General features: G+C 41.0%; 1 protein-coding gene across 1 annotated transcript in view; it reads left to right on the forward strand.

Annotated features, from left to right (window-relative positions):
- Positions 1-20,748, forward strand: part of Ccdc171 (coiled-coil domain containing 171) — a 338,028-nt gene that overhangs the window by 96,631 nt on the left and 220,649 nt on the right. The window contains exons 11-16 of the mRNA XM_052176698.1: positions 1,288-1,390; positions 9,727-9,833; positions 11,481-11,570; positions 12,466-12,666; positions 15,458-15,625; positions 17,143-17,331. Of these exons, the coding sequence (XP_052032658.1) occupies positions 1,288-1,390; positions 9,727-9,833; positions 11,481-11,570; positions 12,466-12,666; positions 15,458-15,625; positions 17,143-17,331 (858 nt within the window). The remainder of the gene's footprint in view (positions 1-1,287; positions 1,391-9,726; positions 9,834-11,480; positions 11,571-12,465; positions 12,667-15,457; positions 15,626-17,142; positions 17,332-20,748) is intronic.

Genomic DNA, 20,748 nt, shown 5'->3' on the forward strand with positions numbered 1-20,748 from the left:
TAGACTTTCCAGTTCCCCCCTTTGTCTTTTGAGTTGGCTAGAGATGCCAGAGGTCCCAAAGCCTGTTGCGCTCTCCCTTCCCCATCAAACACACTGAAGGTGGATGGTGGACAGTGCCTGGAACTGATTCTCCAACGCTTCCCTGGCTCTGCAGTAGTGCCTGTCAGACAGGTAGCTAGCTGCCTGTCATTTTCACATATTCACTTAAGACCAGGCGCCGACCTGGGGCCAGCGACAACTTCTGTCCCTTTCATGGAATTTGAGCAGACAGTGAATTCTTTACCCTCCCTGCCTACTGTGAGCAGATATGCAAACAAGCAAGCAAGCCAGAGACCACCAGCAGCCTGGATGGCCTCTGTCATTCCCATCCAGTGCAGAGGTCCGCCCAGTTCCTTAATCCTCAGGCTTAATCTTGATCCCTCCTTTTACTGGGGGGAGTCTAGCCATTGGTGACCCAGTGTGGGTGTGGCTACATGCTCCGCCTTCTATGGATCGTCCTAGTTGTATCTGGGACTCCCCTGTCACTGCAGATCCCGTTGCTTGGCTCCCCCCCCCCCCCCCCCCCCCCCGCGCTGCGTTTATTGGTTCTGACAGCCTTCACTCTTGTCCTGTGACGGCTCACACCATGTGACCGCCAGCAGGGCTTTAGACAACAGTATTGCGGAGTTATTCCATCTCAGGTTAACAACGATCTTTATTCATTTTTCTGTATGTGGTGTATGCACATACATATGTGCACATGCATATCTGTATGCACACTCACTGAAGCCCAAGGTCACCAGTGTGTGATAGCCTTCGTGCTCTCCAGTATGTCTTCTGAGACAGGGTTCTTATCGAACCTGAAGCTTGGTGGATTTGATCTTGAGTTCCTGGGATCTTCCCATCTCTGCTTCCCCAGTGAGGTCATGGGTGTATGCCGTCATACATGGGCTCCACATGGGTTCTAGGGATCTACACCCAGGCCGCCATGCATGTGCAGCGAGTGCTTTCCCGATCAAGCCATCCTTCCAGTCTCCTGTTTCAGTTTTATTGTCATCAAATGATTATCGTTTGTCATAGAATTATTTTGAGGATAGAAAGGTTTGTATGTACACAGTACCTAGGGAATGTGAGAAACTTAAGTCCTTAGTGTACAAAGTCTGAGACCAAGTAAAATGTGTAAGACAGAGTTTATTAGTAATGGGTTTGAATTAGACAATTAATTATGCTATATAAATTTACAGTAAAATCTTCAGCTACTGCAGTATGTAACCTTATTATGTATGCTTTTTTCTCCTTAATTAAAAGGCTAAGAAGCACCAGGCCTTCCTAGTGGAGACATGCGAGAATAACGTGAAAGAACTGGAATCCATCTTGGGCAGCTTTAGCGTGTCAGCGCAGTGGACATCAGGTTAGTAGAAGGTAGAAAATGACAGATGCATCTGTCAGTGCTCCGAAGTCACTCCAGTTTGGGAATTCTGCAGATGCCTCTGACAGTCCCTCATCTCAACAGGCTTTGATTTGACATGATAAGAGCGGTTCTCACAGCAGTCAGCTGGCCTGGCAGCCTGGGAAAGGGTGACGGAGTCTGGGCCTGCTGCTGTCCTCTCAGACTTGATTTACAAGTGTTGAAGTCTGTGTGGTTGGACAGACAAGGGCTTTCTTGCTGTGTTCTGAATCCAACCGAGAGAAGAGGCCTTACAGTATACCTGCGAGGGGAACAGATGTTTCCGTCAAACGGAGCCAAATTCTGAGGCAACCTTCAGCCACTTAAAGGTCATACATTCCAAAGGTTATGCAGGACACAGGCTGGAGGAGTGTGTGTTCTATGCTGTTGCTTTCTAAGCCTATTCTCTCCTGTACATCTATGCACTCTGGAGATCATAGTGCTCAGCTAAATTATTTTTGATTTAATATTAACCCACTTTAACATACTGAAGAACTTACAATAATGGGTAGAAATGCTTTGGGAACTAGCTAATAAACCATGTTTACAATACCTGCTTTCTTAATTTTTTTGTGATTTTGCATCATATATGCTCACAGTGGCTTTAAGTTGAAACTTTTATTTTTCTGTTTTCTTTTGCCTCAAGTTTTTAGTTGTTTTTATGATGTGGTTATATTTTTAAGGACATAAAATTAAATCCCCTTATACATATATTTGAAGGTAATTTCAAGTGGTTTGGCAAGGGATTTTGTTGTTGTTGTGAGGAGGGCAGGTTTTAAGACAGGGTTCTCTGTGTAGCCCAGGCTGTTAAAGAACTCACTCTGTAGACCAGGCTGGCTCTAAATTCAGAGATCTATCTACCTGCCCCTGCTGCCTGATTGAAAGCATGGTACACCCTGACCTGGTAAGAAGGAAATGGAACTTTAGGGAAGTTTGTTGCCCTGGAGCCCGTGGAAGGATCTGACGGGAGCCAGCGCTCTGGCTCAGGGCCCGTGGGTATTGCAACTGCTGACATGCTGACACTGGTGTGTCTGGAGTCTGCTTGTATAGTTCATGCTTTTAGCTGTGATTTTATTAAGTCTACATATAACTTTTCATTCTTACTTTTAATAATGATTTAAAATAAAAATGATGGGGTTTGGAGAGATGACTTAGAGACTAAGCCTTGTTTACTCTTTCAGAAGACAGGTTCGGTTCCCTGCAACCACATCGTGACCAGCAACTATCCTTGACTCTAGTTGTACTTATATACATACAAGAAAAGATACAAATATAATAAATAAATCTTAAAAGACACACACAAACACACACACATACACACTTGCACACGCACAAGTACACACAACACAGCATTTCAGTGGAAGTCAGAGGACAGCTTGTGTGATTTGAGTTCTCTTTCTACTGTGTGGGTCCCAGGGATAGAACTCAGGTGGTCAGTGACTGGTGCTGTTCCTTCTAAGCCATCTTGCTGATTTAAAAATATCTGTGTTTTTAAACCTCAGCTTGTACACATGTGTTCACATGTTATAGGGATACGCTGCCAGGAGAGGAGTGTGTCCTCAGTTAATGATTCTTAGCCGGTCTAGAGGCATCGCTGTTTCCGTAGTTGGTGACGATCGCTTGCCCTTGGTTGTGGTGGCTCCATTCTCCTTTGGTGAATGTTTTGCCTTGTGCTTTGTAAAGCTGACCTCCGTCATTTGGGCTCCTTTGCCCCCTGGCTTCTCATTAAGTTTGGACAGTGGGTTCCGATAGGAGAGTGAAGAGGGTGGGAGAAGAAAGTCCGGACACTATTTCCTCTCACTCTCAGCTTGGGTCCACCCGTGAAGTAGCTTCTCCTCTCAGTGCCAGCTGGGTCCTGTTTTATAGGTGGCTCTTGACAGACTGAGGTGACAGCGTCCCGTCCTCTTGACCCTTTAGGCTTGGGTATAGAGCCCTTTTTGCACTTGTCTGTTTTGGTCCGTCATGATGTATTTATTGTTGGCTCTGCATGTCTGCCTTCCTGTCCATAGTCCCTTTAAGAGATTCTCCTCTGATGAGCTGATTTGAGGGAGCCATTTCCCCCTCACACCTAATTAGGACCTGTCTCTTCCTTCTGTTGTTGCTACAGGGCATTCTGTTTCAACTTATCTTAGTTCAGGTTGGATCCCTGTTGCTTATTTTCTTCAGTCTGCTTTTATCCTTTATATATTTTTAGCTGCAATTTTATCAAATCATTATATAGCCTTCTTGGTTTTTATTTAAATATTCAACATTAAAATGAAGTAGTTGCTTATTAGATATTGAGCTGTTCTTAGTAATTGATGTCAGATATTAGGTAATTGTGTTGTTTAATTAAAGTGAAATGATTGAAGATTATTATCATCATGAATTAGTCTTAGTCCAGCTCTGACAGTAGTTGCTTAGCGTTTGGGTTTTGTGGTTGTGTATATTAGGAAGCTGTCTGAAGTGAGTGTAACCCATGAGTTTGTCTTCAGACAGCAGATGATTGGTGTTTGAGTTCGTCCAGGGTACCTTAGGACTTTATGTACACAGAGCATTACCTTTATTTCTCACCAGTATGGCACTTACACCTCATTTCCTGAGATCTCCGACACCGTGCTGCCTGAGTACTGCTCTCCGTGCTCCCATTCGTGCTCCCTTTCAGTCCTCTTTCTTGACTGTCAGGATGATGAGTGAACACGGAAGGAAGCTCTAAACTTTCAATTAGAAGATGAGTCGCTCTTAGGGCTCCCAACCTGTGGCATCATAACTCTGGTTAATAATAGTCCACTGTATATTATATTACAAAGTTGTGAAGAGATTAGACTATAATGTGTCCTTGCTGCCCTCCCCTGCCCACAAAATAGTCATTATATATAATGATGGATGTGTTAATTAACTCGATTGTAGGAATCTCTTCATGGTGTGAATATTCAACAAATCATTTATTGCCTGAACTCATAGTCAATTACTCTTCAATAAGGCTGGGAGTGGACAGCAGAAAAACTCGTGAGAGCATGGGTTTCCTTTGCTCCAAACTGCCCAGGCTCTGCATATCATGGAGAAGCCGAATCCAGCAGTGATGAGCGTCTAACTCACTCATCCTCTGACCTCACTCGCTGTTAATGCCCCTGCCTGGGTTCTGGTCCTCTATCTTCCTTCCTGCTCTTGAACACACCGAGCATTCTCTTGTCTTAGGTCTTTACGATGGGCATTCTTTCTAGATGGAGGGCTGTTGTTGTTGTTGTCGTTGTTGTTGTTGTTGTTGTTGCTGCTGCTGCTGCTGTTTCCGTGGTGTATACCTGCGTAGCCCCTCCTCCTGTCCTCGAGCCTATCTTCAAGTGTCCCTGAAACTTACCCACTGCGTATTCTGAGTTCGGCCCCACCTCCTTGCTCCTTCCTGTTGGACCTTTGTGTGTGCCAGAGCACTTACTGTTGTCACACATCTGTGACACACTCTTTACTGCATTTCTTACCACATCTAAGTCGTCTAGATTCACTAATGTATAGGGTAGTATGTGGTATAAAGTAGTCACTTGGAAGCTAATGACTGTGACTAAAAACATAAATGAATTAATTACAAGAATGCTGAAGTCTGTTTAATTTTTTTAATTTTTGTTTTGTTTTAGGCAGGGTCTTCCTACATAGCCCTGGATGGCTTTGAACTTGCTATGCAGACCAGGTTGACTTTGAACTTACAGAGATCTACCTGCCCCTGCTTCCTGAGTGCTGGGTTTAAAAGTGAACATCAGCATGGCTGGCTTGCTTTGCATTTTAGTGTCTGTAGTTATCAGTGTAGTCATGAAGTATTCTAAATTATGGCGGTCTCTGGGAGCTTGTGGTGGTCACCAGAAAGACTGGCTTTGGGTGGCGAAGATGTGCAGTTCTTTATGTAGTGTAGAAATTTCTCAGAGATTGCTTACTTTGTCAGACAAGACAACCTCCCTGTACATAGGCAAGGGTGTTTATCTTTCCTTTGGCTTCTACCTGCTGCGGATACTAAAGCAGCACTGTTTAAATCCCTTTGCTCTCCCCTTGGGGGGGGGGTGGAGGCTCAGGGGAGGGTCAGTTTCTGCTTTGAGCCCATGCTGTCTTCTGCCTCAAATATAATATTTCTTCTAACACAGGGTTCACTGTACTCTAAAGCTGGCAGACATCAGACTGTGACTGTTGATTCTTGTGGTTCAGTCCAGTCTTGAGTCTTCAGTTCTAGTGGACATTCCTTTAGCGTTTCTGTCCTTTAATTTGTAATACTGTAGAAATATTGTTTTTTCTTCTACTTAGACAGACTAAAGAACCCATGGAAATAATAGCCACAGGGGAATGGAGACGTGGCTTAGTAGTTCAGAGCTCTGGCTGCTCTTCTAGAGAACAAGGGTTTGATTCCTAATACCCATGTGGCAGTGTATAGCTGTCTGGAGCTGCAGGTCCAGTGATATGATGCCCTCTTGTGGCATCCTTTGGCACTGCAGTCATGAGATGCATATGCATACCTTCTCTCTCTCTCTCTCTCTCTCTCACACACACACACACACACACACACACACACACACACACACACACACACACAGTTGGATGGTTTTAGGTATGTAAATGTTGCCTAATAATAAATTGGGCAGTCTCAAGAAAACAAACTGGACTTTTCCTTTCTTTTCTCTTCCTTGATTTCTTTCAGTAGGGGTATTTCCCAGGCCTAATGCGACTTTGGAATTTTCATTATTCATGTGAATGTTGTTGGAAGTGCTGCAGCTGGAGATTCTTGGGTTGCAGTGGCTGAGGGCGGCTGTGGGAGCAGCATTCCGTGTTCTAGCCGTGCTGTTGGCTGATGTTTCCTTTCCTTCAGTCTCCTGGTTCACTGAGGATACCAACAGAATTCTCAATAATTCATAATTCTCATAGATTTAGTTCATGAAATCCTATGGAGTGATTTTGCTAAGAGTACCCTGTAATATTCCAAATCTGTGTAAATACATGAAACATATTATAGACGTATATGGCCACATATGTTATTGACTTTTCCTAATACAAAGAATGCCCGCACATGTCAGAATATTTTGTTTCAGACATGTACCTTGTTTAAAGGCCAAAGATAGAAGCCATTTTTCTTACTTCATCTCTTCACAGTGTGTTAGAGTTTGCGAGTGGTTGTAATAAAATAATTATGGGGTACTCAATGCTACAATAATCGATAATCGTAGGGTCCTCCTGTGCGCTTGTCTTCCTTGGTCGGATTGCCCTGCCTTCTCTCCTGTTCACAGCGCTCACCAGTTTTCACTTGGAAGCTGTAGGGATTTCACTGAGAAATGCTTCCCTGTGGCCTGTGTGTTTGCAAACTCGGGAGCTGTTTGGAGAGGCCGTGTGACCTGGAGGGGTGATCGTGGCTGGAGGAAGTACACCTCCGGGGTGGGCTTTAGTGTCTAGCCGCACTTCCTGTCCGGGGTAGGCTTTGAGCTTTAGTGTCTAGCCCCACTTCCTGTTATCTTTGATCCCCGTGCGGATAAAGACGTGACCAGAGGAGCAAGCTCAGCAAGCCAATCAGCGGAGTTCCTCCCTAGCCTCTGTCTGCTTCCGTTCTGCCTCCCTGCCCTTGTCCACCTTCCCTTGCTGCCACCTCCTTTCTTAGAAGGTTTTGTTAAATTAAGGATAGTCATTCACTTTATAATGGGTAGTGGTAGAACAATAAAGCATAATTTATACTTGAAGGAAACCTTATTGTGTCAACCTTTTTAAGGCAAATTTAATTTTATGTAATATATAAATATGTGTGTGGGTCCGTAAAGAGAGAGCATATTGACCCATAAATGTTCAAATACTGATGATTTTGATGATTTTATTCCTCTGAATTCTTGAGAGTAAATTTTCTCCATAAAATATAACATTTTCAGTATGTTTTTGAATGATTTGTTTACAGCCAATTTTGTGCAGTGGCAAAATTATGCCTATTTTAATTTTGGGTAAACCATCAGTTTATAAACATATTCAGTACGCCTGTCAATCAGGGCCGCCACAGGAGACATGGTTCGGGCCATGCTGCTGATGGAGGTGGATGACCAGGGTCTGTGCTGCCGCTGGGCGCTGTGTTGATGTTCATGTCCCATGGTTCCGCCAGAGGCCATGCTGATGTCTGTGGTCCATGCTGCCTGCCCCTGGCTGCTCTTGGCAGGGTGGCATCTTTTGCAGTGGTATCAATGACTCATAACTGAGAAGGAGAGACACTGAAGGCTGCTGTGCCCACCCTTCTTCCAATAAAGAAACAGTCTAGACATGAAGCTGTTGAAGAGAGGCCTTTAAAATTGGATAAGGATGCTGAAATGTAGCTGGTGGCTTCTGGGAGGGGCTGGGGAAGGACTCAGTCTCTATACTGGGCTGGGAGTCTCACATGCTTCAATGAGTGTGTGGGAAACACAGGTTGGACTTGCTATACTTTTCTCCTTCTTGGTGGGGGAGGGCACACGAGTGGGAGGGTGATCCTGGGGGAGTGGGACTCAAGCGTGATCAGGGTACATTGTGAGAGATTCCGCTAATAACTGAGAAAATGCTGTGTTGGAGAAAAAAGTGCATGAATCACCTTTCCATCTCAGAGTGCGTGCTAGCTGTGCCCTCTGCTCTGCTCTTGAGGCCTAGCATGTCTGTTTTTTTTTTCTGTTTAGTATTGCTTCACATTACTTTTTAAGTTGAATATTTTGGCTTTACTTAAGAAAATATAACTTGTCTTTATACTGAAGATAGTATTTAAGCATACTTTGCTAAATGTCTTAACTTTATTAATATTTTCTCTAAATTAAAGCCATAAATATCAGCAATATTCTGAGATGAATAAAGTAGATTTACCTCTGACTGAGAACTTTGTTGCCATCTCCTCTTTACTCTTGCCTTCTTTCCTTCTTTCCTGTCCCCTGTGAGTTCCTGTTCCTCTTTCTGTGCAGCCGTGAGAACAGTTTAGTCTTCTTTCTGTGGGAATGGTGGGATGTAGATGCTTCATTTGGAGAAGCCAGGGGAGCTAGGCCTTCCTCTGCCACCTTCTCCTTCCTTCCTGCTCAGGGGCCTCTGACAAATGGCCAGTACCTGTCCTTAGTCTGCCCTTCAGCCCGTGTCTGCACTTGACTACTTGAGAAATGGATGAATGATGTCAATCATTGTATAGCCCCTCCCTCCTCCTCTGATTGCACTGTGCATTTCATATGGGCAGACACTACTCCCCTGACCTTTCTCACTTCCGAATGTCTAAATGCCCGAAGTTAATACACAGTGGGGATTCAGTTAGTTATGAAGGAGCAAACCATAAAACATATATTTCAAATTCTTCTTTTATTTATTTTTAGTTTTTAAAGACAAAGCCTCACTAGTTAGTCCTTGCTAGCCTAAAACTTACCTTGTAGACTAGGCTGGCCTTCAACTCACAGAAATCTGTCTGTCTGCCTCCTCAGTGCTAGGATTAAAGGCATGTGCTACTATGCCTACCTCCAAATGCTTCTTTAACAGTTTTCCTTTAATGAAAATGTTTATTATATAGTGAAATAGTTGGATTATAAAATATAATGGAGAGAAAAATATGTTTTGCCTAAATATTTTCAAAATATTCAAAAAATTTGATACTTTTTTAATTTTTAAAGAATGGTAAATAAAAATCAGCTTAATATAGTATTACTTTTTATTCTTTTGACATAGTATTTGGAATTATATTTGACCATGTAACCTTGATTGGCCCCATTAATTTGACTTATGTTCCAACTATAGTAAAGTGGTTTGAGAGTATAATATGGAAAGATTAATATTTTTATAATAAATATAAGCTATGAGTAGTTTCTTCAAAACATTGTATGAGCTATGTGTTTAGTAGAATTTTTTATTGTTTATTTGAAATTACAATTTGAAAATTTTAGGCATTAAAAATTATTTCTAAACATAGTAGGAAATGGTATATTCCTGATTGAGAAGTTAGTGTATAAGCAAAATAGCTTATTGTAAAATGCCTGACTGATCATACACAGAGACAGTAAATATACATAATTGATCTTAACAATGCTAGTAGAGATGATTTAATTGTTAGATTATAGCTCTGTACATCCGTGCTGTGGCTTAGGTGATATGGGGGAAGAAAAGTGTCTTCAACTTACTATATTATGAGTTTTAGTTTGGTCATTTATTTAGAAACAGTATCAGTACTTGGCTGTACAGCCATGTGCCTAGAGAATAAATTTCTGTTCAATGTTTCATGTCTTTTTGGCTTTCTTACTAATTGTAATGTCTCTGTTACTGTTTGCTTAGCTTTTGAGCCTATGTGACTTTAAGGGTGTGTTTTCATCCCAACTTTTCTCCAGGCATCCACAAGGACAAAGATAAGCCTCCCAGCTTCTCTGTCGTCCTTGAGACTTTGAGGCGGACCTTGACAGATTACCAGAACAAGCTGGAAGATGCGTCTAATGAGGTAACACGTGGGCTCTTTGGCTCCACACACGGCCTTCAGGCAGTACCAGTATGCAGCCCTTGCTTGTTACAAAGGTCAAAAAGATTGGGGATGTTGAATTGACAGCTTCACAGATACAGAAATAATAAACCCCTGTCACCATTCTTTCTTCAAGTGTGGCCTAAAGTAGTGTCTCACTCCCATTTTTAATTCTGCAGACACACAATGAAAGGATCCTGTCACTTGGCCTGTGCAGAGAATTTAAGTGAAATGTTCTTCATTTAAATGTCAGCATGTTTGTGATCTGTGGGTAGCTCAGAGAATTTAGGTTTCATTAAGAGTTTAATGGTTTCTAAACCACAGAAATCTTAATAAAAAACAGAAATTAATTTTTGTGCTCTAAAGGGAGTTAAGTGTTGTTAGAAGTTTTTAAAAACAAATATCCGTTTGATGTAGACTGAAAGCTGTTAATTTGCAGATTAAAAAGGCTCATGCTTCTGGTTGTCTTCTCATTTGTATTGTTTAATATGTGAGCTAATAATGTTCTTGGGTATTAAAATATTTTATGAATGCATGCTTTAAAAATTGAAGAGTTTGTCTAGATATTTCTTGTCAAATTAGCATATGTAGTAACTACATTAGTTAGCAAAACAACAGATCTCTGTATAGCCATAGCTACGCAAGTCACATAGCTTAGAGTTAATTTCTTTGTTTTATGTAACTCAAAACCTGGAAATTCACTTTGTATACTATATTGGTAGAGGCTGATTTTATTTTAGGTGTGCAGGGTGGACAAAGGAGGATTAGTCTGTTTTTAAAACACCTTCTATAATTGTTCACAAGAAAAAAGTGACCACTAAATTAATTAAATTCTTTGAAGAACAGACATTTCTAAGTCTTTCCTAGAGAGACAAGACACCCTGGATTGTTAGTAGTTTTGAAGTTCTTCTGAGGCCTAGGCCTGGAAGCTGTGGAGTAACTAGGAACATTACCCACAGCGAATTGTTATTTGGGAGGATGAATGTCACATGATCCTCAGCACAGTTGAAAAGTCGACGCAGCAGGCTTTGGCTTAGCAATGTGCTTTGTTGTGCACCAGTGCCAGAGACAGCAGTGGGGAGACCAAGGGGGTGGCCGCAAAGAAAGCAAAAAGAGCAGCCTGACAGAAAGAAGAATGAACTGTCAAAGAAAATAAATCACAGGCGGAGCAGGACCAACTGATGACCTGCCACAGCCTTCCCAGTAGGACTGCCAGTGACTGACCCCGAAGCTGTCATGCCGAGTGAGGGACCAGCGAGTACCCTCTTGATGTAAAGCAACAGTCTCCTGACTGTCCTCTCCTCTTCCCTCATAGATGCCACTGCTTCTGGCACTCAGTCCAGTAGGATTTTAAGAATAAAGCTATGTTTACAGTAAGAACGAAATTCTTTTATCTAGATAGCAGGCCCAATAAGAACATCCCTGGCGGTTTAAGGCAGAATGCTCTCTTTGCAGCCAGGGGGGCGTGTGACAGAAACTGCATAGCTTTTAACCAGGAGAAGGGTTGCGCTGAAGACTCAATCATGGTTGGAATAGTTATGCCTAAGTAATTGCACAGCAACCATTTGAATGTTAGCTTTTGGATCACTCCTTGAAGAAATGACAAAAAAACTATTTTTCTTTCATCAGCTAAACAACATAAATGATGCCAAGGAAAAGACATCCAATGAACTCGATTCTACCAAACAAAAGATTGACTCTCACATTAAAAATATAAAGGTATTGCAATTCAAGATAACTTTTTCCTTTTGTTAATAGACGATTATAAAGGGATTATTTTAGAGATACCCGAAAATAAAGCTTCCATTTTTCAAAGTATTTTTGAATGCACATTTCTATTTATAAAGCATCAAACTGTTTTGGTTAAAGGAAAACTTTATGTCCCTGATGTGATTATAACGTTACAGACTAAAGTGCTTGAGATTGAATGCCCTGCTTGATAAGTATTGAACACACGATGTGCCTGCGTTGGAGTGTCAGTTTCTGTCTTTTCTGGGTAGAGCCATTGTTTGTAGTACATCCTGCCTGGTTAATGGGCTGAGACCACAGGTTGCTACGGCTCAGGAGAATAGTTGATTTTATTTTCTGTGTTAGTTTTGGCTAGAGTTGCAAAATTTTAGTTTCCCAGTATTTGTTAAACCCGAGTTTTAATGGACTGTTTGATAGCATAGTTTAGTAGAAATTTAGGTCTCATTGTTCAGATTTTTTTTTTTATCAGTATTAGTATTGGAATGTCATATGGAGAGTATATGTCCTTATATTAGAGGTAAAGAGATTTATGGTTTTGTATTACTTAAGTCTTATTAAAGTTTTAATTCTTTTTAATTTTAAAGTATCCTTTTAAAATAATGAATTGAATGGAAAACTTATTTTAAGTAACTTTTAGGAATAAGCAGTTTTAGTAAAATGTAAATATGCATTTAGACATTACAAAGGTTCTAATTTTGAATGAAAATGTTCTACTTGGAAAATAGATTCTGTAAAATACCCTAAACGTTTAGCAAATGGTGATTATTTCACACTAGTGTTTTGAAGGTTTCCACCATGTGTTTGTTACTTGTGTGCCTCTCATTCCCGCCATCCCTACAGTCTCTGTACTCGGTGTCTCTGACAGGAGCTGCAGGATAAGCTGACCGAGGCCCACAAGGAGCTGAGCCACCTGCGCGCTAAGTGCGCAGACCGGGAGGCTCTCACAACCTCGTTGAAAGCCGAGCTGCAGAACGTGCTGCGCGCTTGGGAGAAGGAGAAGGCCTGTGCCGCGCAGTGTGAGAGCGAGCTGCAGAAGCTGTCGCAGGCCTTCCGGAAGGACGCTGAGGTATCGCCTGCCCCAGACAGAGGGGAGCGGGGAGGCCTGGCCCGGACCTCAGCCCTCTGCATCACATACCCAGTGACCAGTGTTACCCGTATTTGATTTCATTTAAAAAAATGTTCTGAGTGTCACATTTTGAAATGTTCCTCGCAGCTGCAAAATCACTTCCTGCTCTGTGAGAAACGAAAGCGACCTAGTTCAGCCCTCATGTCACTTGGACCGTCAACTTTCTTCCCTGCTTGGATCTGTCGTGTCTCACGATGCCATGTTCCTTATTGGCCCGTCGAGGGTGGCCTGCTTGCCAGTAACAACATAATTTTGTTTTTTATTAGAGTCATCCTACAGCTTGGCTCGATGGAAAGAATCTTTGTGTAACCAAATAGATTTGGACCTGGGTCCTGGTTTTTGTGTTTACACCAAACATGGCTGTGGGCGAGCCCTGCAGGTTTGTTGCCCTGTGCCTCAATTTCCCTAATTGTAAAACAATACTAATATCTCCAGACAGCTTTCTTTTCCTTTATAATTATGAGCTACTAAGGAAAATTGGGAAAACTCAGTTACCTACCTATCTGTCCTTATCTATTAAAATTCTGTTGAGATTTATTTATTTTTATTTTTATGCCTGTGGGCATTTCGCCTGCATGTGTGCTGTGCAGCATGTGGATGTCTGATGCCCACAGGGGCCAGACGAGGGCACGAGAACCTTACACCCTATCTCACTGTAGAATTTGCAAGCCAACATGCTGCTGCTGGGATTTGAACCTGTGTCCTGTGCAAGAGCAGTCAGTGTGCTTAACTGCTCAGTTGTCTCCTCAGTCCTATCAGTGACTTCTTAAAATATGACAAAAATTTCATATTCTATATGAGCCTGTTCTGAATATAGTTTTCTTTTACTTCTGGGGTCATTGGTGGGTTTGTTTATCTAAATTCCTGCATTTGAATTCGTTACTTCAGCAAGTACAAATGGCAGTGCCAAGAGAGTAAAAAGGAAACATTATTTCCAGTCTTCAGGTCTGGGATTTCAGTTGTGTCCACATGAAGGGGTTGGAGTTGTTGTGTATATCATCAGACAGTGATCAAGGGAAATTAGGAGCCTGACTTCTCCGCTGCCTCCTCCTCCTCTTCCTGACAGGGTCTCTCCACAGAGCTCAGGCTATCCTGGAACTCACTATGTAGACCAAGTTGGCTCCAAAGTCAACAGAGGTCTTCCTATCTCTGCCTCCTAAGTGTTGGGACTAAAGGCATGTGCCATCCTGCACATCAATTTTTATTTCTTGAGCCAGTGGGTTTTTTATTTATTTGTTTAATTTTAGTTTTATTTTTAAATTACTATATCTGAAAAAAATGAGATAGTATATAAGTGAATTAATGTTCTTTATTTTGAAATGTTTAGGAAAATGGTTGCTATAATTTCCAATAACAAAGCAAAACTTTTAATATACTTAGTTAGGGTTTTTCTGCTGTGTACAGACACCATAACCAAGGCAACTCTCATAAAGTACAACATTTAATTGAGGCTAACTTACAGGTTCAGAGATTCAGTCCATTATCATCAAGGTGGGAGCATGGCAGCATCCAGGTAGGCATGGTGCAGGAGGAGTTGAGAGTTCTATATCTTCATCTGAATGCTGCTAGCAGAATACTGGCTTCCAGGCAGCTAGGGTCTTAAAGCCCACACCCACAGTGACACACCTACTCTAACAGGGCCATACCTTCTAATAGTGCCACTCCCTGGGCCAAGTATATATAAACCATCAGATATACTATATTTAGTTTGTTTTTAAATATACACTTTAATTTTCATTTTCTCCTAGTTTTTCTTCTTTCAAGATTGTTTTCCCTTCTGCTGATATATAGAGACATTTTGAGGGAACTGATTTTATCTGCATAAGATGTTCATTTTACAGCATCATAGTTACTTCTTCTTCTAAGTTTCATCCTTTGAGATGAAATGTCTGTAAAGATGTCATCTTAGTAACTAAATCCTCTAAGTGTGTTCAAGATAAGTCAGGGTCATACTGGGTTCTAGAACAGAGTAAATATCTTCTCCAGCTTGGCAATGGATAGTTAATGATCATAATGACAATAAGCTTTTAAAGGGACTTCCAGGCATGTTTCTAATTGGACAGTTTTGAAAATGTGTCCTCTTTAAATTGCTCTGTTACTTTGTAATACTTAAACACCCACAGATGCCTAGTGTGCAATATAAACCTCTAAGTGGGGGAAAACAAATGAACCCTTCTTCTATATCTTTCATATCTCTGTGTGCTTGCCTAAGGGGGTTGGGATAGATTTCCTATATGTGATAAGTAGAGTCAAGTCTGTGGGGAGGAAGAACGCTGTGTGATTGCAGACATGTAACGTACCTTGCCTTTCCCTAGAGAGGAATAACACTCTTATCTCCACGCCATTTCATGACCTAACACCTGTTTCTAAGAATATAGGAAAATAAAGGATTACTATATTGACTCCAAATGAAAGGTTCTTTTAATATAATTAACCCAGATACCATGTGTTACAGATAATAAAACTTAGACGTAAACAGGTGCTCACATCCCCAGCAGTAGTAAGCTAGATCACAGGTCTGGTGTTCCGGCATTTAATTACACTTGTGTTTTGTATTCATTTAATGCTTGTATTTCTTTTAATGCTTGTTTCTGAATGTGGAAAAAAAAAGGACGTCTAACTTGAGTATTTTCATTCTAGAATTAAAAAAAATCTTTACTATTTGTATTGTGTATTCTACTTCCTACGGTGTTTGTATTCAGGAGTTACCGAGTCCTTTTTTTCCTTGCAGGAGAAGCTAACCTTCCTTCACACCTTGTACCAGCACTTGGTGGCAGGCTGTGTGCTCATAAAACAACCAGAAGGCATGCTGGATAAATTCTCTTGGTCCGAGCTTTGCGCAGTCTTGCAGGAGAATGTTGATGCCCTCATTGCGGACCTTAACAGGGCTAATGAGAAGGTAGCTGTCCTCAGGCACCAGGCACCTCCATTAAATCCAGTGACATTTGTCCACATCACAGTATCATTAAGAGAGGCTGACATTCATCTTATTTCAAAAAGAATTTGGATGTTAATAATTCAGTACCATTAATTATGGCTTGTCTACAGCTCAGTTTGATGCCATTGCTGTGGGCATGTAAATGTGACTGAAGTCTGTATGAAGTCTCTAAGCTCCACTTTCTGTGCAGGACATGCTAATACTACTAGCCAGTATTAGCCACAGGGACCTAATTAAGAGAAAATAAATTAATCTTACTGATGAAGCAATTCAAAGAACTTAGTCATTTACATTAATAAACCAACTCTTTATGTTAGCATAAAATAGAAACAGGATGTAGTTATTCAAAAACATCATCTTAAAAGTCTTTGCTTAGGAAATATGAAGTGTTGTTTTAAAAGTACTTAGAACATTTTAAATTACATTTTGACTTGTTTCTTCAAATGCCACAAACTGTGTGAGAAAATGATAACCCATACTTGCAAAGGGGAAATGTATATGTTATCTCTGAAAACAGTAGACTTCATGGTTACTTTACCAGGAATTCAGTCTTTTTGAAACAGAGGGGAAAAAAAAGAGCCCCGCTCTTGCTATAGAAAGTTAAGAGGTGTATCAGGTCATAGATGTTGCCATTTAAGATACTGTTTCTTCCCCCTGGGACTGTTGAACTGATCAGTACTGTGTTTGTGACAAATACATTGTAGTGTAATATCTGGATCTCAGTCACATGATAGTTGCTGTTAAGAGTTTAAAAAATATATGTTGTATTAACAAAATGGTCCAACTTCAAGGTACAATCATATTATTGAGCATTCTATCTTCAGCATATTGAGAGTATAACCCAAGGCCTTGTGAAGTAGGTCTGAGAAGTGGGAGAATAAACTGTGAGGAACAGAGGGACTGCTGGGACTGTGAGTCTGTGTGCAGTGGGTTAACACAGGCTGATAATTAAGTAAATTAAATAAATGCTCTGTGTCTCGGCAATGATGTTTTTAACAGTTGCTCATAGCTTCAGAACATTGATTGGCATGCGTGTTAGAAGAGAAGGCTTTTCTTTTTAATGTTTGTTAATATGAAAACTGGAGGTGATAGTCTGCATTATTACATATAAAATGTATGTGCATTTATAAGTCTCATTTAAATAAGTATTTCTTTCTCACTGAGAGACATCTGAAATAGCCTGAGCTTCGGTTCTAGAAGTAAGAATGATTTTCTAAATTGTTTCTGTAAAGTTGATAACAGTAAAAGCTACCTTATTAGAAGGAGGAAAAATAAAATTCATTGTTTATGATGCCATTTTCTGCTAAACTGTCTAATTTACCCTCATAAGTTCTGGTTCTTATTTTATTTACACTTTAACTTAATATATTTATGTAATCTTAGGGGTAAGATATAGTGGAGATTGTAGGTCTTTTCTTGAGTCTGTCATCCACAGATGTGAAGCCGTGTCACAGTCTATACTTCATTTCCACTGATAGATAAGTCACTTGGAGTATATCTGTAAAAACAAGTCCGACACGATGAGAGAGCTCCAGCAGACCCAGGAAGACACCTTCAACAAGGTGGCGGAGCAGATCAAGGCCCAGGAGAGCTGCTGGCAGAAGCAAAAGAAGGAGCTGGAGTTCCAGTACTCGGAGCTTCTGCTGGAGGTGCAGAGAAGGGCACAGGTGGGCTGCGCCGCAGGGCTCCCCAGGGTCGGGAGCAGGGTTCAGGGATCTCATTGAAACACTGGAAAGTTAGCAGAGATTAACAAAAGTATTTTTAAAAAGGGCTGCTTTGTTTAACCATTCCCGTTTTCTTCTCTCTTTGGATGAGGTTCCCTGTGTATCCCTGGCTGACTTGAGCCTTGCTGTGCCTGCAGGTGCCGGGGTTAAAGGTGTGCACCAGCACACTTACGATGATTTCCTTCAACTCTAAGCCAGTTTAAATGTTTCTACAGACCTCATAGAACTTGCTTAAGTTACGATCATGCAAATGCACATCATTCACTGTGCTACTCCTTATAGGAATAATAGTCCTTATAGGAATAATAATAGCTAACAATGGGTAGATGGTAATAGTTTGCCTGGAGAAAGTACACTTGACTACCTAAATCGTCTGCTCCCAATCAAATGTAGCATAGAAGATAAAATACACCTCACAGCTATTTTTCAATAGGACCTCAAATTGTAATTCTTGTTCTCATATAATGTTGGAAGGCACATTACCTGTTTCACTGCTGTGACATAGTACCTGTGCCTTTTTCTCTGTGTGTGTCTGTTTTAAGGATTTTCTGTTACTTGAGTTTGAAGACAGTTTTTTTTTTTAAATAATGTTTGGTTAAATGAAGAAATTATATATATTTTATTTACTTTTAAAATAAAGCATTAGGAGGGCTGGTAAAATATCGGGATAACTATCCTTATGTGCAGCTTATTCTATTTTGGGTGCTTCAGTTGAAGTATCACCTAAGCTCATTTGGGGTTAAATGTGTTAGGCTGACTTAGGGGTTGAGTATGAAGTTCTTCTGGGAGCTCCTGAGCTGGGAGTTTACTGGCTATTGGTGGGCTTTGGGGAAGTGGTAGAGTCCTGTGTGTTGGGACCTAGCAAATTAAATCTCTGTTGTATGTGATGGCGTTATTGGGAGGTGGTGAAAAGCAGGAGGCGGATCCTGGTTGGAGGAAGTAAGTTACAGGGATATATATCCTGGAAGGTGTGTCTTGGCTCCTGCCCCTTCTCCCATGAAGTGAACTGAGTTTTCCTATCCTTGTCACATGTCATTGTGTTGTTTAGTAGTGACAGCCAAAAGCTCATGGGCCAGAGTAAATCCTTCCTGCCTTGTCCTTCCTCAGAGATCTTGTCGTAATGGTGAAGATCTCATATATTTCCTAATGTGAGAGGTGGAATTATAGTTGTAAAATAATTCTGAGGTGTTAGCTTTGCTTGAGAATAGAAAGTATAGGCCCTAGGTGAACTTAGGCATTTCTATGCAGATTTGAATTAGTCAACAAACTTATTTTCTAAAAGCAGCCATCTTTGTTTATTATATGCAGGTAGTATGATGTGCTTTACATATTCAATCTGAAGGAAAAGCTGTGACTCAGTGGAGGGAGCTCACAAGGGTACAATTTGATCCCCACAAGCCCCTGAAATTGGATGTCTTTATGCAGCACAGATTCCCAATTCTCCTGTATCAGCCTTCATAGTACTGGCATTGTAAGTGTGTGCCTCCAAGCATGGCCAGGTTGGATTTTGGTTAATGTAAGGACTCATGTAGTATTACTCTCCCAAGACTTCAAACATTTCCATTATAGTAGAATATTCTGTGCTCTCTGCCAGTCAGTTTTGGAAATTTATTTTATTTATTTATATTCCAGCCATTGCCTCCACCCTGCTCTCCCTCCCACAGTTCCTCATCCCATTCTTCCTCTCCCCTGCCTCTGAGAGGGTGCTTCCCCCACCCCAAGCTCCAGGAAACCTCAAGTCTCCTCAATTAGGCACATCTTCTCCTACTGAGGCCAGCCCAGGCAGTCCTCTGCTGTGTATGTGCGGGGGCCTTGGGCCAGCCCCTGTATGCTGGTATGTTAATGGCTCAGTCCCTGGGAGCTCCCTGGGGTCTGGGTTAGTTGAGACTGATGGTGTCCTATGAGGTTGTTCTCCACTTCAGCTTCTTCAACCCTTCCCCTAATTCAACGATAGGGGTGTCTGACTTCAGTTCAATGGTTGGGTATAAGTATTTGTATCAGTTAGCTGCTGGTAGGGCCTCTTAGAGGGCAGCCATGCCAGGCTCCCTGTAAGGACACCATGGCACCAGTAATAGTGTCAGGCCTTGGTGCCCCCTTCTCCCATGAGATGGATCCCAAGCTAGGCTGGTCATTGGACCTTTTTCTTAGTCTCTTCTCCATTTTGGTCCCTGCAGTTGTTTTAGACAGGAACAGTTCTGGGTCAGAGTTTTTGACTATGGGTTGGTAACCCAGTCCCCAGGTTTGAGGCCCTGTCTATCCACTGGAAGTGGACTCTTAAGTTCCCTCTCCCCAGTGCTATCTGCTGGTCATTTTTCACTGCATGGTAGCTATCATTCTGCTCATCATTACTGATTGATTGCACAAGATTTTGAATATTGTACAAATGGGATAATTGAGTATTTATTTAGTGGAAGCTGGCTTATTTCACTCAATGTTGATAATTGAACATGATATTCCTTACGTTATTATGTATCAATAGTTTATTATTCTTTATGGTTTAACAGTATTCCATTCAGAGCCACCCCACAATTTGACTAAAAGTAGGTAGATGGATACTTGTTTCATTTTCAGTTTGGACCTATTATAAATGAGTTTTACGCAAAAACTATTGTACAAGTGCTTTGTCAACATAAGGTTTCATTTTTCTTGGCTACCTACAAAGTCTGCAGTTGTCAGGTTGTTCATAGTTGTATGTTAGTAAGAAACTGTATGAAGTATTTTTCTGAAATGGTAATAGCATTTATGTTCTCACAGGTTGAGTTTCCCTTTTTCTTTTTAAGTTTTAGGTACTGAAGTTTACAGATGGTATTTGACTTTTTGTCTTAGCTTAATTCCACCTGGTGATTAATGGTGGCTGAGTATCTTTCAAATGTACATTTAAAAAACATCTCTTTAAGTGTTTGTCTACTTAAAAATGAACTATTATTTTAGTATTGAGTTTTAGAAGTGCTTTATATGTCTATATAACTATCCATTATAATATACAGATATCTATTATCAGTGATGGCTTAACTTTTGGTTATTTGATTTCATATGTTGTGAAAATGGTATACTTAGTAGAAACTGTATCTTAAATGAAAACTTTAAACTTGCAATTAAAAAAATTACAATATAATTATATAATTTCCCTTCTCCTTCTCCTCCTCCATTCTCCTTATATTCTTTGCCTCTTTTTCTTTAATTATTATTGTTACATGTACATACGCGCACGTGCGCGCGCACACACACATACACAAACGTGCGTGTGCACACACACACAGCTTGCTGAGCACACACACACACACACACAAACGTGCGTGTGCACACACACACAGCTTGCTGAGTCCATTTACTGTTGGCTATATGTGTATGTTTTCAGGG

This window comes from Apodemus sylvaticus, chromosome 3 (genome assembly GCF_947179515.1).
Source record: "Apodemus sylvaticus chromosome 3, mApoSyl1.1, whole genome shotgun sequence".
Lineage (NCBI taxonomy): Eukaryota > Metazoa > Chordata > Mammalia > Rodentia > Muridae > Apodemus > Apodemus sylvaticus.